The following is a 17,187-nucleotide window of genomic DNA, read 5'->3' on the forward strand; positions in this document are numbered from 1 at the left end:
CAATAATAAAGTAAAGTAAAGTAAAAGTAAAGTGTCCATTATGAATGAACTGTACATTCAAAACAGAGTATTATAAAGCTAAAATCTATTAATAGAAGTTAAAAAAATAACAAAAATAAGAATTTGGTTTCTATTTTAGCTTCCTCAACTGCTTAACAAACCTAACTCCAGGTTTTTAGTTTAGCTTACGGTTTCCCTGTCCTCAACTGATTAACAAAACGCATCCTTACTCCAGGTTTTTAGTTTAGCTTACGGTTTCCCCGTCCTCAACTGATTAACAAAACTCATCCTTACTCCAGGCTTTTAGTTTAGCTTACGGTTTCCCCGTCCTCAACTGATTAACAAAACTCATCCTTACTCCAGGCTTTTAGTTTAGCTTACGGTTTCCCCGTCCTCAACTGATTAACAAAACGCATCCTTACTCCAGGCTTTTAGTTTAGCTTACGGTTTCCCCGTCCTCAACTGATTAACAAAACGCATCCTTACTCCAGGCTTTTAGTTTAGCTTACGGTTTCCCCGTCCTCAACTGATTAACAATACTCATCCTTACTCCAGGCTTTTAGTTGAGCTTACGGTTTCCCCGTCCTCAACTGATTAACAAAACGCATCCTTACTCCAGGCTTTTAGTTGAGCTTACGGTTTCCCCGTCCTCAATTGATTAACAAAGCGCATCCTTACTCCAGGCTTTTAGTTTAGCTTACGGTTTCCCCGTCCTCAACTGCTTAACAAACCTAACTCCAGGTTTTTAGTTTAGCTTACGGTTTCCCCGTCCTCAACTGATTAACAAAACGCAACCTAACTCCAGGTTTTTAGTTTAGCATACGGTTTCCCGTTCTCAACTGATTAACAAAACGCAACCTTACTCCAGGTTTCTAGTTTAGCTTATGGTTTTTCCATCTTTAACTTATTAACAAAACGCATCCTTACTCCAGGTTTCTAGTTTAGCTTACGGTTTCTCCATCCTTAACTTATTAACAAAACGCAACCTAACTCCAGGTACAGTTTGAATTTGCTGGTTCCCCCGCCACTGCCTCGGTGGAAGAACATCACTTATCCGTTTGCTTGGTCCGTCTGGCCAGCCATCATCGTCTCTCTGGTCTTCACCGCGATCTCATACCACATCATCTGCCCCAACACTGAAAAGTCGTTCGCCACCAACAGCCTGGTGATTGTACAGGTATTGCAAATCGGTTGTTTGTTGTTTGTTGTTTGTCCCACTAGAACTACTACTTCACTCCTTCACAAACACGATATATATATATATATATATATATATATATATATATATATATATATATATACATACATATATATATATATATATATATATATATATATATATATATATATATAATCATTATCATCAGCCATAACTAGTCTACTGCATGGCAAAAGTCTCAGACGTGTCCTTCCACTCCCGTCTGTTTATGGCCTCTCTATACCTGTCTGTGTCCGTAATTTTTTTTTCAGTTTGTCAATCTATAGTCTCTTACTTCTCCTGCTTCATTTGTAGTCTCTAGGGACCCATTCTATTATTCTTAATGTCCATCTATTATCTGTCCTTCTCATTATATGTCCTGTCCACGTCCATTTCTTTACTTACATAGGGTTAGAATATCCTCTGCTTTAGTTTGCTCTCGTATCCATGTCACTTATTAATATTTCCACCATTATTCTTTCCCGAGCTCTTTCTGTTGTAACTAGTTTGTGTTTTAAGGCTTTAGTAAGGCTCCAAGTTCCCGATAAATAAGTTAATACTGGGTAGGACCATCTCATTAAATACTTTTCTTTTTAGAGAGTGGCGTTATAGATTTCCTTATTTCATCTTGTTTACCAAAAGGTCTTCATCCTAAGTTTATCAGTTTCATGTCCTTAGGAAACACTTACTGTCTTTCCTAGGTAGGCCTACGTATATTCACGAAAAATCTCTAGATGTTCGTCCATAACCCTTATTTGTTGATTCTCTGCATTTTCATTGAACATTATCTAAGTTTTACTCATCTCCATTTTTCAGGGCTTCCTATCAAAGGGTTTGGTCTTCGTGCCTAAGCAGTGGCGAATTCGCACATTCCTTCTGCTCTGGTGGCTAATGTCCTGGGTCTTGCAAATGTCCTACACCTGCAACCTGACCGCTGTTTTGACAGTTCCTGTCTTTCCGAATTGGATTCAGACAGCCCAAGAACTCGCCGACAGTAACTATAGGTAAGTCAGTTGTGTTTAGGGTTGTACTGATTGGTAATGTTCTTCCAAATCAAATTGTACGAATAACAGAATATAAATTTGCATTATTTCTAAATACGAACTATAAAAATATGTGTAACGAACGCTACGCTCTTCCTGAAAGATCAGGAGACAGGGATGGCTTTGGTAACGTTCTTTCAAACCAAGTTGCAAGGAAAAGTGAATATAAATTTGTATTATTTTCAAATACGAACTATAAAAGATGTGTAACGAACGCCACGATCTTCCAGCAGACTTGATCTTCCTAGAAGATCAAGTTTGCAAACAGCAGAAGATCAAGTCTGCAAACAGCAGAGATGGCTGTGGGAATCTGGTGGAAACCAGTTGTTTCACGGCGTTACTTTAGTTATCATAACAGAAAGAATGCTTAAAGTATTCGCCTCAACCATTAACGCCGTAATCTATTCTGTATACATACTAAGATGCTTAGTTCCTGACTTGGTAAATTATCTTCGAGAAATGCTATTGTATTCAATTTGATCAAATCTAACGGAACTACTTTATGTCTGGTATCAGGCCTAAACACAAATTAACATAGACCCTACATAATAGCACCCCGCTTAACTATGATAGAAATATAATTTATCACAGCAAAAAAAATCTTGAAATTTTAAGTTTCCTTACGAGAAATTCGTGTCCAATAACAAATAAAAGCTCAAGATAGAGACGACTGGCGAAATCTAACCGAGGCCCTTTGCGTCAATAGGGGTAGGAGGAGATGATTATGATGAACAAACACTGTATTCCACGACCAGTGTTGCCAAATACACAGATTAATCTGAAATATACAGGTTTTTCAACATGATTAAGATTTTCAGATTTTTCTTATAGAATAAGCAAAATATATAGATTTTTAAGAGACAATACATTTTCCCTAAAAATAATCCAAATTTCAATTCTTTTGACATTGAAAAAAAAAATATTCAGATGCTATTTATTCTTTGAAATCATTAAGTCCAAAAGTAGTTATGGATAGAGAATTGCCATCTCTAAATGATCTGATGTCCTTTGGTCATGCAACAGTCTGATATTCAAAGCATTGACACAGAATGGAGGCTACTAAGAAATTCTTTAGATATTATTAATGTGAATTCAGAGATGAAGCCAGCGATATTTTGGAGTACAGTAGCTTCAGCTAGGCAAATGAACAATGTGTTAATGTTTTCAAATTTGTCTAACTTTATGCAAACATTACTATGTTTACCGCACTCGAGTGCAAATGTAGAAAGAATATTTTCTTCAATAAACAGGAGGAAAACAAAAACAAGAAATATGCTATCTACTGAAACAATTACAGGTTTGCTCCATACAAATGAACTGCTTAAAGATAAATCATGTTATGAATTTATTGTCTCCAAAGAACTCTTAGCCAGAACAAGGAAATCAGTGACAAATATATACATCATCAAAAGTAGACATAAGTAGAATATAAGATTTGTAAATATTTCTTTATGTTCTAAATTTCAAAAGGTGTAATGGTAATCATAGAGTTATTTTCTAGTGATTCTTTTAATTTCCAATCATTTATATATCATATTACCAACACTATGAACTGGCCAATTCCAAGTCCATCATTAGAACAATTTGTTGTTTACTTTATGTACTCAGGAGTCAAGAGGTATGGTGAAAATGTTTTCATCAATAAACAGGAAATCTCATATTTTTCCTTCAGCCAATTAATTTACCCTAAATTACATGTTATTTCTAGTTACATACGCTAAAATATAACCTACCAATTGCTCAGATTTCCTATACAGATTAATTTTACAATATACAGATTTTTTCAGTATATATGCAGATTTATAAAAGAAATATGAGGCAACACTGCATGCAACGGTAATTATGCGGATTTTTATAAAAGCATAAGTCAACACTGTGTTGGCCTTACAACTAATGAGTGTGCACCATCATACTTTTCACGTTTTTTATAAGTGAATAAATCACCGTTAAAAAGAGATTATCTTTGACTGTAGCAGGAGGCTCGGTGCTGTTACGGTCAAACACTTGACTATCCATAAAATATTTTTCTTAAAATATATATATTACTAAAATCTATGAAAGATTTTTTATATATAACATTTGAAATTAAAAAATTATGTACATTGTAAATAAAGAGTTTTTTATCCTTCAAACCATAATAAATTCATTCATAAAATCATCCTAAATTCTTATTAATGGGTGTGTAAACATTGGCATTTCTAATTTTCTCTTCGCGTGAGACTTAAACGTCCAAAGCGGCCGGGATGTTATAAGGCCAGCAATCTCTTGCATACAAAAGTACATCTGCGTAACAATTATTATGTTTTCGTTATAAAGAACTCTGAGTCGGAACTGAATTCCGTTATTTCAATCGGCTCCCATTAAAGACAAAAATAATTGAAAATGAAATTAACACGTTACTTCGATAGAGGGAAAACTCGAGGCAAAGAAATCGTCACAATTGTACCAATTATATCGCTCAAGGCTAAACATAAAACTGTTTTCTTTCTAAAACTATTTTGTAATGTCAGCGGGAACAGAAATCGATTCTTTTCAATGCATTTCTATTGAAAGCCAGTTAGAAAGAGCCTAAGTTGAAATCTTCCATTAAAACATGTATTTTAATTTTGATATATAGGCCTACCCTAAATTACGTGCTATTTCCAGTAACATACGCTAAAATATAACCTACCAATTGCTCAGATTTCCTATACAGATTAATTTTACAATATACAGATTTTTTCAGTATATATGCAGATTAAAAAAAAAAATATGAGGCAACATTGTCCACTACATTGTATCTGTGAGATGTACACATAGTACGATATCTATGGGAGGTACCCATATGGAAAGGAATGCTATGATTTGGAAAACTGAAATCGCAACGTTTATCACGTCATCTGATGACAAAAAGTATATTCAGTTTGTCTTCAATCTCAGTGATCAAAATGGAATTTAGTTCCGCCTCAAAATATCAAGAGCAATTGAGAAACAGTAGATCTTTTGAATGACTTGCTTTGGCATTTGGTGTAGACCGTATTCCTGATCGGCTGCCCTGCCTGACATCGCTCTAGTCTAGCCCCCTGTAGCGTATGTTCATGTGTTTGTACCACCCGTCACTAGTGTCCTTCCTCCTTGCTTGGTATATCGAAAGTCTTTGGTAGATTTTTTTAATGTTGATATGAATGACATAAGAGTAGATTTAAATCACTGCATTTGAATAAAGCTCAAAATTTAATAGCGGTATTAATTATTAATTATTCTTTCTTGAAGGATCAAAAAATTTATAATAACAATAAATCTCTAGATTTCTAAAGAACTCAAAATTTTTTATTTAATCCACATTTAATTTCTTAATGAATTTGTGTAATCTTTAGTACTAAAATCACATGTATATATATATATATATATATATATATATATATATATGGATATACATATATATATATATATATATATATATATATATGTGTGTGTTTAAGGTACCATATGATTTTAGGAGCATGATTTCACAATAAAAGCAACCGCAACTATCATATAAATTTTATAGGTGTTTATGCAATACTACAATCATACTATACGTCATATGAGATTATTTTTTTCTTAAAAAATTAGTCTTGAACGAAATTGTGCTTTGCTCAATGTAACTGTAGGTCTATGTCTTCATTTCAGATTATGCATGCTGTATTACGATGAATTAGTACCGACCGCGTTAAATGTATCAAAGCAGCCAGTCCTTTCTACATTAGGCCGAAAGTTGGATCTTGTGCCGATAAATTTCGCTTTGGAATACGACGGCGAAGAGACCTGTTTGGAACTGGTTCTGAACGGGACTCACGCTCACATCGATTCCTATTCGTTCCTGAAAGTATTTTACAACGCCTTTGGCCAAAGTTCAACCATTTACACCTTGAGTGAACAGTTATACCCCAGCTATCTGTTCATCCTAGTTCATAAGCACTCGGCGTGGAGTTATAAGATCGCCCAAGCCATGCAAAGGATGACCGAAGCTGGCCTCGTGAAAAAGTGGTATCGCGATGCTATGGACAGCCATATTGTCACTTTCGATCAAGTAAGAACCAAGAACTTGTTTTCTTAATATGTGAAAATATAAATTATATCATCATCATCATCATCTCTTAGGCCTATTGACGCACAGAGCCTCGGTTAGATTTCACAAGTTTCTATATTGAGCTTTTAAATCAATACTTCTCCATTCATCATCTCCCACTTCACGCCTCATAGTCCTCGGTCATGTAGGGCTGGGGCCTTTCAACTTTTCTAGTGCCTTTTGGAGCCAAGTTGAAAGTTTGGTGAACTAATCTCCATCTCCATCTACCCCTCACTATGACCTCAGCCACAAATGGCACTTGAGTAATCTCTCTTATAGTTTATTGTTAAATCCCGTTCTGCCATTTAACTCCCAATATTCTTCTGAGGGCTTCGTTCTCAAATCAAATCTATAGGATATAGTTTCACATGAACTTCAGATTAACAATATATAATTGGCTATGAAATTGAGTTATATGACATCTTGGTACCTTAATATGTGAATTAGGATTCCGGTGGTATTGGAAACGAGTAGCATGCACTAACCCGAGAAGACAAGTTAATTACAAACGGTGATATGGACATTCTTTAGAGCTTATGGAAACAGTCAAAATATGAATGTCATGATACTAGCTTATATGAAGGATCTAATTTAATGCTGTTACTGTCCTTAAAGTATTTAATTTTGATTATTTATTACTTCTCTTGTAGTTTATTTACTTCCTGGTTTGGTTTCCTTCAGTTTGCTATTTTTCCCTATTGGAGCCCTTGGGCTTATAGCATCTTGATTTTCCAACTAGGTTTATAGCTCGGCTTGTAATAATAATAATAATACTAATACTAATAATACTAATAATAATAATAATAATAATAATAATAATAATAATAATAATAATAATAATAATAATAATAATAATGATAAGAACAGTCATGCTTCATCAACCATTCGTAGCTGCTAAAGATACAGGAATGCTGCTAGCATACAGACGAGGGAACAATATTCAGACAACGGCATAGAAAGACTCTAAGCATATAGCATTGGTATCGAAACTACGGATTTTTTTTTTTTTTTTTTTATGATAAACCGATCTTGTACCAGCATAGACTCATTCAAGTAAGTGCCATATACGAAGGTATTAAAGATAGATTAGCTGATCTTGGACCAGCATAGACTCATTCCAGTAAGCTTTTAACCCTTTACGAAGGTATTGATATAAAAAAAAGGAAATGTTGACTCCCAAGCCTCCATAGGCCTATTGTTGACCGTCAGGAGAAGAGAAAGTTTTATATCCGCGAAGTTTTTATGAGGAGAAAGTACATGTTTGAGTCAACTTATTTCGTCAGCGTCGAAAGGGTAGTAGGCCTAACTTCTTCTTCTTCTTCTTCTTGGGGTATTAAAGCCAACACTTGTTGTTGGCACGGGCCTTTCCCTTGGTTGGCCCGTAGGTAGGCCTAACTCACGGTCCAGGTATATATAGACCTTGGCCTAGCTGAAGAAACTTTCATGAAAAAACCTTATGCATAACTTTTTTTGTATGGCGCTAGTTACTTAAGTTTTGAGTATTGCTAGAAAACAAATCTGTTGTCAAAGACAATATTATATATTATAACGTATTGACGGATATCCTACAGACAGTAGTAAAACAAAAGACCTTTGTCAAAACAATATAATTCATGGTGTTATAGCCCCAAAAATATATAAAATCTATCTTTAACTCTTTCTGAAGAAGGCATACCCCTGCAATATAGTCCCATTTATATTCTTATTTCACTTTAATTGCGTATTTCTGGAAGATTAAAGAGAAAAATTACATATGTTTATGCAGTCAACACTTCAAAGACTGTGTATACGTGGTTGACAGCTTTACATGTTTTTTTTTCTTCTTTTAGTGTTGCAATTGAATAAGTTGACAGGTTTGCATGTTTTTTTCAGTACTGCAGTAATCAGTTAATTCTAATTGAATAGCTTATGCGAATTCTAAGATGTAAGGGAAATTACCCATTTAACAAAAATAACGATTTTTTCAACTATATTTTTTTTAGGCGCAGTCCATTTCACATAGAAGTTACCCACTAACCACCACAGAGGCTTTAATAACAAAAATTAATTTCACCTCATCCTATAGAGTTTGAGTAGAGTCATCAGATAAAAAATACACATGTTTAAGAACATATTTATTTAATAAATTAAACAAAAATAGTAATTGAAAACCCATCCAGTGATGGAGTCTGGCCATAAACTAACACTTTCACTTTAGTTGACCATATTAACATTATCATCACGATAATGGTGATGAGATTTCGAAAAAAGAAGACTTTCCCATTGCTTATTCATGAGGAAAATCTTGGCTCAAGGACATTATTGTTCTTGGTCATTTGAAACTTTTGGAATAATTGTTTATTTATAATCTGTTATATCAGTTTTTTTTAACATATTTATATTTTGTCCTTGATCGAAAAACTTAGTGCAATTCAGCTTCAGAAATTAGTATCGTTTCTTTCACAAAGAGAGAGAGAGAGAGAGAGAGAGAGAGAGAGAGAGAGAGAGAGAGAGCATTTGATATAACAATCACGTCTTAATCTCTCATTCCCTCTTTCAGGAAAAGCTCACATCAGATCTACTGCCTCTTTCAATGGATCATCTGCAGGGATCGTTTTATCTGTTGGCCGGTGGCATTGTCCTCTCTCTATCAATTCTGGTTGGAGAAATAATCTTACCTGGTCGAAGATTTGATAATTAAGGTAAATTCGGAAGTAAATAGCAAATAAATGCATTTCCATTCGAATACTAATATTAATAAAATTAGTTTTTAATAATTAAATGTAATCGTAATTATAAAAAAAGATGGAAATGTCAATTGCCAGAAACTTTTGTTATTATATCGAAGAGTGATTTGAGTGTTGAAAGGCTTCCGAGAATTACACTGGAGTTCATTATCATACATTACATTTCACGCAAAACTGTAAGGCAATTTTTTTTTCTATTCTTTAGTTATGGGGATTCATTCTTTATTACAGAAACGATAACCCCATGTTCATTCTTCTGGTTTAATCTGGGTCGCCGTCAGTATGAAGAGTGCCAGTGGTTCCTTTTTCTGATCCCCCACACAGGAGAAAGTAACTTTCCCAACCTTCTACGATTATCATTTTTTTGTTTACCTGGGGACCTCTGAACCGGTACCAAAACCAGCCACGATAGGCCTACTCATAATGAGGTCACTGGCTGAGTAGAACGCCAAATAAGACATTGCTGCCTGGATTTTTTTTATCAGGGTTGATTTATGTACTGTTGCAAATAGCAATCCTACAATAAATTTCCTACGCATTGAAGTCATGATTTTATTTCTCCTGGCTTGAGCGCGGAGAGGTAATTATAAAACAAATATTTGCAGCTATTGATAAAATAACAGGATTGTAACTGATAGAGCTGATAGAGATGAGATAGTTCTTTTTAGTAAATCATGGAAGGAAATTGCAAAATTTGATAGAATAATTAAAAAGAAAAAGCACACATGTAGAACTGAAAATGAATATGAGCAAAACTGAGATAATGTTCAATGAAAATGGGGGAGAGAGAGAGAGAGAGAGAGAGAGAGAGAGAGGAGAGAGAGAGAGAGAGAGAGAGAGAGAGAGAGAGAGAGAGAGAGAGAGAGAGATTAAGCGTTATCGACAAGCCTCTAGAGATGTTATTGAATATACGTACTTAGGACAGACATTAAATGAATCATGTTTTGCATGTAAGATTAAATTTCGTGATCAGTAATCTTATTACAAACTGTACGAAGAGGATTCAAGTCATCGGAGATGAACTAGTCACCAAGAGAAACATTTCTTGAAACGACCTAATTTATTAGTTTTTTGCTAAACATTTACGTATTTGTGTACTCTAAATAACATTTTAAAATGGTCTAATTATATATGTCTTGAAAGAAATCTAAAATATAATGAAAGGAGTTATTAAAAAAAAGATAATACATGGAAGTTATTTTTTTTTTTGCAACATGAGCTCAGGAAACATTTAACTTGGCCCATACCGATGTCATCTTGGATAATGTGCACAAATGTAAACAATACGTTTTGAAGTTAAACTCTCTCCAATTAATTTTCAAGATAATTCCTTGTCATGGACGACAGTGACGATGACCTGTGTTATTATGGAACGCCCCTGGAAGAACTAGATGAAGGTGATATATTGAGACTTTAAATACAGCTTGTCCCTATAGAATAAGGCTAAATTAGTAAAGGCTGAACAATTAAGGTTCAGGTTTAGTTCCTGATTTTTGAATAGTTCAATATATTTTGGGCATATGGCAATGAATGGCCATCTAGGTCACAGTGCCAGGTAGGGGTGTATGTATGATAGCGGCCGCTTGGATATACAATGACGGTTGACTAAGAATACGGCAGTTTAGGGGGGTGGTAGGGGCCGTTACCCCCCATTAGGCAATTAGGTAATATCACGGCTTACAGGTTAGGTTAGGGTTGGAAAGTTGGCTATCTGTATGTATGACGATGGCTGACAAAGAATACGCCAACGTAAAGGGGTCGCATGGGCCCGTTAGCCACCCCTTTAGGTTAGTAGGCAAAGACATGGCTTGTAGGTCAGGTTAGGTAGGAGAGTTTAGGTTAGTTGGTGTCCATATTTTATGCACACTGAAAGAGGAACTGGCCGCTAATATACACAGGCTCAGGGAAGTTTATTTTAGGTGGTGTTCATTTACCATGCATGCAAAAGGAACTGGCCCCTGATATACAAAGCCTCCGCCAGGGATTTGGGTTCAAGTGTCATACAACCGTCAATCCATTCCGATATAGACTGAACAGCCTTAGGCAAAATAAATTTGGGTAAAGTTTTGGATTCAACCAAATTGGGAAATGTATTATATTAATATATTTTCCTAGTAAAGCACGTGATAACAAAACACTTCTTCTCAATACATTATTGTCGCTAATGCATACTTACAGAGAAAAAAAATATTTCAGGAATTGAAGGTCTTGACTTTTTCTAAGTTTAGTGTTTATCTTTCCATGGGCACGCAAGGTAGCTCTTGTTCGTTTGTATGTCTGTTTTCATCTTACTTGGCTCCGCCCCATTGCGTAATGTGACAATATTTACTTGAAGGCGCATTTGCTCCTCCCACTAATGTCGCTCCTCCAATCAAAATACTACTGGGTTCTTTTCAAGGGTTATTATTGGACGATTCATTGGTCTCTCAGTCTTGTTTCAATTATCTGTTTTTCGTGCAATATAACATTGTAAACGATACTCTTTTGTTTTTTTCCCTATTTCATTATGGGAGAAACCCGTGATTGTCGTTTGTTTTCGGTTTTCAAAAGTTCCGGTTTCTATATTTTCATCACACGTCATTTTACTGTCATGGATCCTCCGGTACGGTTGTGTGAAATATGTCGTTATTCCTATTTTGATGTGATCGGCCGATTTCATGGGAATTATAATGGAACTCCTGAAGTAGTGAATCGTTTTCTAAGGGAGCATTCCAGATTACCTTTAAGTGTCCAGTGTGGTAAATGTGATTCGCCTTTACATTTTCGTGAGGATAGACATGTGTGGTATTGTACCAAATCTGAACGTATTCCAGTACTTGATGATTCAGAAGAGGGTCAACCACAACCTTCCACATCTTCATCGTCATCTTCCGTTTAAGGTAAGAAGTGATTTAACAAAATATATATATTCAAATTTACCCCTGGTTAAAGGGGGGGGTCGCAGGGGGGGCGTAGCCCCCCCCCCCCCCCCCCCCCCCCCCCCCCGGTAGGGGTACAGGGCCCCTAGGTTAGGTTAGGTGGGTTTGTTAGGTTCTGTGGTGCCCTGAAAATTACTGTGGCCTTAAGGGGGGGTCGCAGGGGGGGGCGAAGCCCCCCCCGGTAGGGGTACAGGGCCCCTAGGTTAGGTTAGGTGGGTTTGTTAGGTTCTGTGGTGCCTTGAAAATTACTGTGGCCATAAGGGGGGGGTCGCAGGGGGGGCGAAGCCCCCCCCCCGGTAGGGGTACAGGGCCCCTAGGTTAGGTTAGGTGGGTTTGTTAGGTTCTGTGGTGCCCTGAAAATTACTGTGGCCTTAAGGGGGGGGTCGCAGGGGGGGGCGAAGCCCCCCCCCTGGTAGGGGTACAGGGCCCCTAGGTTAGGTTAGGTGGGTTTGTTAGGTTCTGTGGTGCCTTGAAAATTACTTTGGCCATAAGGGGGGGTCGCAGGGGGGGCGAAGCCCCCCCCCGGTAGGGGTACAGGGCCCCTAGGTTAGGTTAGGTGGGTTTGTTAGGTTCTGTGGTGCCCTGAAAATTACTGTGGCTTTAAGGGGGGGTCGCTGGGGGGCCCTACCCCCCTCCCCCCGGTAGGCCTAGTTAGGGGTATGGGGGAGGGGTGCTGGAACATTAATTATTCATTTATTGCAAATATCATTCAATGCCCCAACACCCTCCCCCCCCTTCCCCCACCCAAAACCCCGGTTCCCAAAGGGTGTCCCCCATAATTGGTGGGATGAACTAGGGGTATACATAGTAAATCTCTAAATCGGTTGGTTTGCAGTCAAAATAAACGTTAAATTCATTGAAACCACACTATTTCTGATGCAACAAATATATTTTTATTGCATTTTTCCAAATTTGGCTGAAACTAAAAATTTACCTAAATTTGTAATTTATTATGAAGGCTGCTGTTGACAGGTTGAGAATCAATGCCAATAGTAGCCTTAATGGTAGCGAATTTCCATAAATAGCTGCGGATTATATTTCTATCCAACTTCTCTTCTTGTATACGATGCATTTACTACTTTCATTGGTAGTTTCATTTGTTGGCAAATTATTCATTTTGGAGCCTTTGTATATCAGCGACCAGTTATTCACACAAGAACACCATCTAATCTAAACTTTCCCCCTAACCTAACCTAAAAGACATATTCTTACCTACTTAATTAGCATGGGGGTTAATATCCCCCTGCGACCCCCCCCCTTACATTGCCGTATTCTTAATCGCCCGTAACATACATACAGGTGGCTGCTATCATACATATACCCCATTTGTTTTTTGTGTTTTCGACTGGAAACACTAGCTTACGCTCAACAGTTATATATGGGGCGTGGCCTGGTTTTGATTATGAAACTAGTGCCTCCTTACTTTGAGGTTTTAACTTTTTCAGTCTGCTCAAGTTTCAAATACTTTACTTTAGGGGCTGTTTTCCTGATCCTATCACACATAAGAATCCTGTGCCCTACAAAACCCATAAGATCTGTATTTAGTATACATTCTTAGGTATTTAGAGTACCTGTATCGGTATCACACAGCATATTCCGTGTTAATTGTCAAATCCACATTATCGAAGCACTCGGAAAACAAGAAAGTGCTCAGTTTCTTCTTGAAAGCGTTAATGTCTTCGGTCTTTTGGATGTCTAATAACTAATAATATTTCATAATCATATATCCATCAAATTAAGAGGAACCTTGCTAAGAAACAGCATTTTTCTTGTACCAGTGGCAGTTAAATTTTTTTCTTCTATTGTAATTCTGTTGGGGAGTCATGTCTATTGGTGAATTCTGATACAGCCATGCTGAATTCTGATGTCAAATTGCAGTAAAATTTTAAAAGCAATGACTTGATTGGGGTGACTAGTTGAAAATTAAATTTTTTTAGTTTATAATCTGAAATAGTGCTTGTCATAAAAAGAAAAAAAAAACATAATAAAATAGCTTATACAGTTTTGTGTAAACAAGAGAAGCAGATGAAATTGACAGAGAAAAAAAAAATCATGGTAAAATGATTTCAGCATGGATCCCTAATGTAACCATGCCAGTTATTGGATACTTACCTTCCATCCTAACCTAACCTAGACTAGGGTGTAGCATCTTACCTGAACAAAAAGGTTTTGTCCGCTAAGACTACTCGGTACTTTGTATACACTTATCCTGTTGAGGGCTAGAGTCATCAGTACACCTCATATGGTGTCTTGTAGGCAGTACTTAAGGGTAAGTGCAGCCTTCCTTCAGGTCCTAACTTTGCTTGCTGTATATCCTTGTTCTATTCTTTACCACTGTTCCCACTTCCTCATCCATCATGCTGTCCAACTTCTTCTAACTTTTACTTTATAGTGTAACTTAACCCTTTTACCCCCAAAGGACGTACTGGTACGTTTCACAAAACTCATCCCTTTACCCCCATGGACGTACCGGTACGTCCTTGCAAAAACATGCTATAAAAATATTTTTGTTCCGTAACCGAAATACAAACCACGCTATTTACACAGGGTTTACCTTTTAGCGCAGCTGAAATGGCGAGCCATTAGAATTTAACGAGGGTGTCTTACCCCCGCGCTAGTTAGCGGGGGGGTAGGGGAGTGGTAGCTAGCTACCCCTCCCCCCTCACACACCGGTGAACTGCTTCACTTTCACTTTTGGCTCGGACTGTGACAGACGTCTCTGTCTTGGTCCTCTCTTGGCAGCCATTGTTTGTTGTGTCTTTACTTAATCGCTTACTTTTCATTTACTCAATATATATGTAAACATGTTTTCATGTTTGTATACATATTTTGAGTATAGAAATCAGTAAGTTTCCTTTTCAGATTTGTGTGTGTAGTGTACTTATCTACGTGGTGTTCTCGGCAGTTGGCCGCCACGGCGTTATGGGTGGCGATCGAGTTTGACTTATGTCTTTCTCTCTCTCTCTCTCTCTCTCTCTTGAGGTCGTTCACCCTTTTACTACGTGTTACTACGCCCTTGTAGCTTCCTTTCCGTGTGGGGGGGTTGCTACGCCGTACGTTTGTCTCAATTAGTTTATGAACCTAATTGTATTTGTTGATTTTTCAGCTTTGTGAACGATTCCTTTCGGGGTTTTCGTTCTTTCTTTAGTGTTCATTCATTTTTAAATTACATAATTTCATAGTTACATAATTATATAGTTACATAATTATAATTGTTATAATTCTGTTTTGGTTACAGCTCTCCTTCCGTGAGTGTAAGTGGTTGTGAGGGCACATGCCTGTTGTGTAATTCTTGTTTCCTTTCCCTCGGGATTCGTCTTCGGAGCCTTCCCGGGGGAATGAATGTGTACTAATGTTTTTATTTTTTTTTTTTATTTTTTTACAGTTACTGATCTAGTTCGTTTCTGTAATATGGCAACAGTGTGAGCTGTCTTGTTGAGTCCTGGGGATTCGGCTGTTGCTGCCTCCCCCCTTGTGTTTTCGTCAGGGGCGTGTCTCCTTCTACTGGAAGTACTCCCGTGACGACGGACAGCTCTCCAGTTCATTTTAGAACTCTCAGGAGGGTTGCCTCCTTGGCCAGGTAACTTTCCTTCCGAGGGAAGTTTTTCCTGTCCAGGCTTGAGTTTTTCCCCTTATGGAGGGTTCTCCTCTTGCCTTTTTTTCGTGCGACTATGCTCTTGGTGCTGAGCGGTCACACCTGCAGTTTCGCTCAAGGGGCTGGGCTACTGCAGGAGCTCCTCTTTGGAGGATTGCTCCTTTTAGGTCACTGCTGACCTGTCTCTTCTACGAAGTGTTTCTCTTTCGTTCGCGAGAGAGTACACTCATAGAGACTCCTCTTCGGAGGTTTCTTCTGTTGCTGTTGCTGTTGGCCTCCCTCGCCGTAAGGCCCAACGTCCGCCTCGTCGTAAGGGCCTCTCATCTCCCTATAAGGGTGCTTGAGGCGCCTTTTTGAATCTCCGTTTGCAGCCTACAACTCCTTTTTCTCGATCTTCCGCCTTGGTGCAAATGGACAGCAGTCTGATCTCGTCTTCCGACGGGCAACGGTCTTCCCGACGGACAACGGTCTTCCCGACGGACAGCGGTCTTCCGACGGACATCAGTCTCCCGGCGGACAACGATCCCTTCGGGGCAAAGGGTTGCCTCCCACGGGGGTTCTTCCCTTGCGTGTCAGGTTTTCCCTGCGCGCCCTTCTGCTGTGTTCTCTCCTGCTCCTGCTCAGTGTTAACGCACAGGCGCTCTTCTCCTCATCAGCGCTCTCCTGTTCGTCAGCGCTTTCATGATGATCATCCCTGCTGTTCCTGTTGGTTCCTGTTACGCGCCCTGTGCGCCCACGTTCGCCCTCGCGATCTAGAACTTCGGTTCAGGTCGGGGTCAAGGACTCTTCTTCTACGCAGGCTTCCACGCGTAGCCTTCTGCTCATCAGCGATCATCAGCTCGCGAGCGATCACCTGTCTCTCGGCGATCTCCGGATCGCCCGCGTGTGTTACAGCCGGCACGCCAACGTTCTCCAACTCCTCTGAAGGAACATGGTTCGCCAGCTACTAGCTCACCTGCGCATGCTGATCGCCATCGCGCGACCCTCAACTGCGGATGCTGATCGCCATCGTGCGACCCTCAACTGCGGATGCTGATCGCCATCGCGCGACCCTCAACTGCGGATGCTGATCGCCATCGCGCGACCCTCAACTGCGGATGCTGATCGCCATCGCGCACCCTCAACTGCGGATGCTGATCGCCATCGCGCGACCCTCAACTGCGGATGCTGATCGCCATCGCGCGACCCTCAACTGCGGATGCTGATCGCCATCGCGCGACCCTCAACTGCGGATGCTGATCGCCATCGCGCGACCGCACACCTGCGGATGCTGATCGCCATCGCGCGACCCTGCGCATGCTGATAGCCATCTTGCGATCGCCCACCTGCAGAGGCTGCTCGCCATCGCGCGACCGCCCATCTGCGCATGCTGATCACCATCGCGCGATCGCCCTCCTGCACATGCTGCTCGCGATCGCTCACTTTCGCATATTGCTCGCCAACGCACGATCGCTCACCTGCGCATGCTGCTGGACCATCGCGTCGGCATAACACAACGCGCCATCGCCATCCTGCGCGTTAGCTCTCACCAGCTCACCACCGATCGCTTGTTGATCCATATCGCCAGCGGTCTTCCTCACCCACGCGGCAGCGCGTTTCCTCGCCATCGCGCTAACG

At 39.2% G+C, this 17,187-nt stretch overlaps 1 protein-coding gene and 1 long non-coding RNA gene across 2 annotated transcripts in view; both read left to right on the forward strand.

Annotated features, from left to right (window-relative positions):
• Positions 1-5,898: 5,898 nt before the first annotated feature.
• Positions 5,899-9,531, forward strand: LOC137640510 (uncharacterized). Its single transcript, XR_011044375.1, has 3 exons — positions 5,899-6,292; positions 8,871-9,012; positions 9,289-9,531. It is a non-coding gene; the product is annotated as an uncharacterized lncRNA (long non-coding RNA).
• Positions 9,532-10,077: 546 nt separating this feature from the next.
• The window catches only part of LOC137641404 (G patch domain-containing protein 1-like), a 91,431-nt gene continuing 84,321 nt past the window's right edge, over positions 10,078-17,187 (forward strand). Inside the window, exon 1 of the mRNA XM_068373926.1 lies at positions 10,078-10,454. Within this exon, the coding sequence (XP_068230027.1) occupies positions 10,394-10,454 (61 nt within the window). The 5' untranslated portion in view covers positions 10,078-10,393. The remainder of the gene's footprint in view (positions 10,455-17,187) is intronic.

The sequence above is a fragment of the Palaemon carinicauda genome, chromosome 5 (assembly GCF_036898095.1).
Source record: "Palaemon carinicauda isolate YSFRI2023 chromosome 5, ASM3689809v2, whole genome shotgun sequence".
Taxonomy (NCBI): Eukaryota; Metazoa; Arthropoda; class Malacostraca; order Decapoda; family Palaemonidae; genus Palaemon; species Palaemon carinicauda.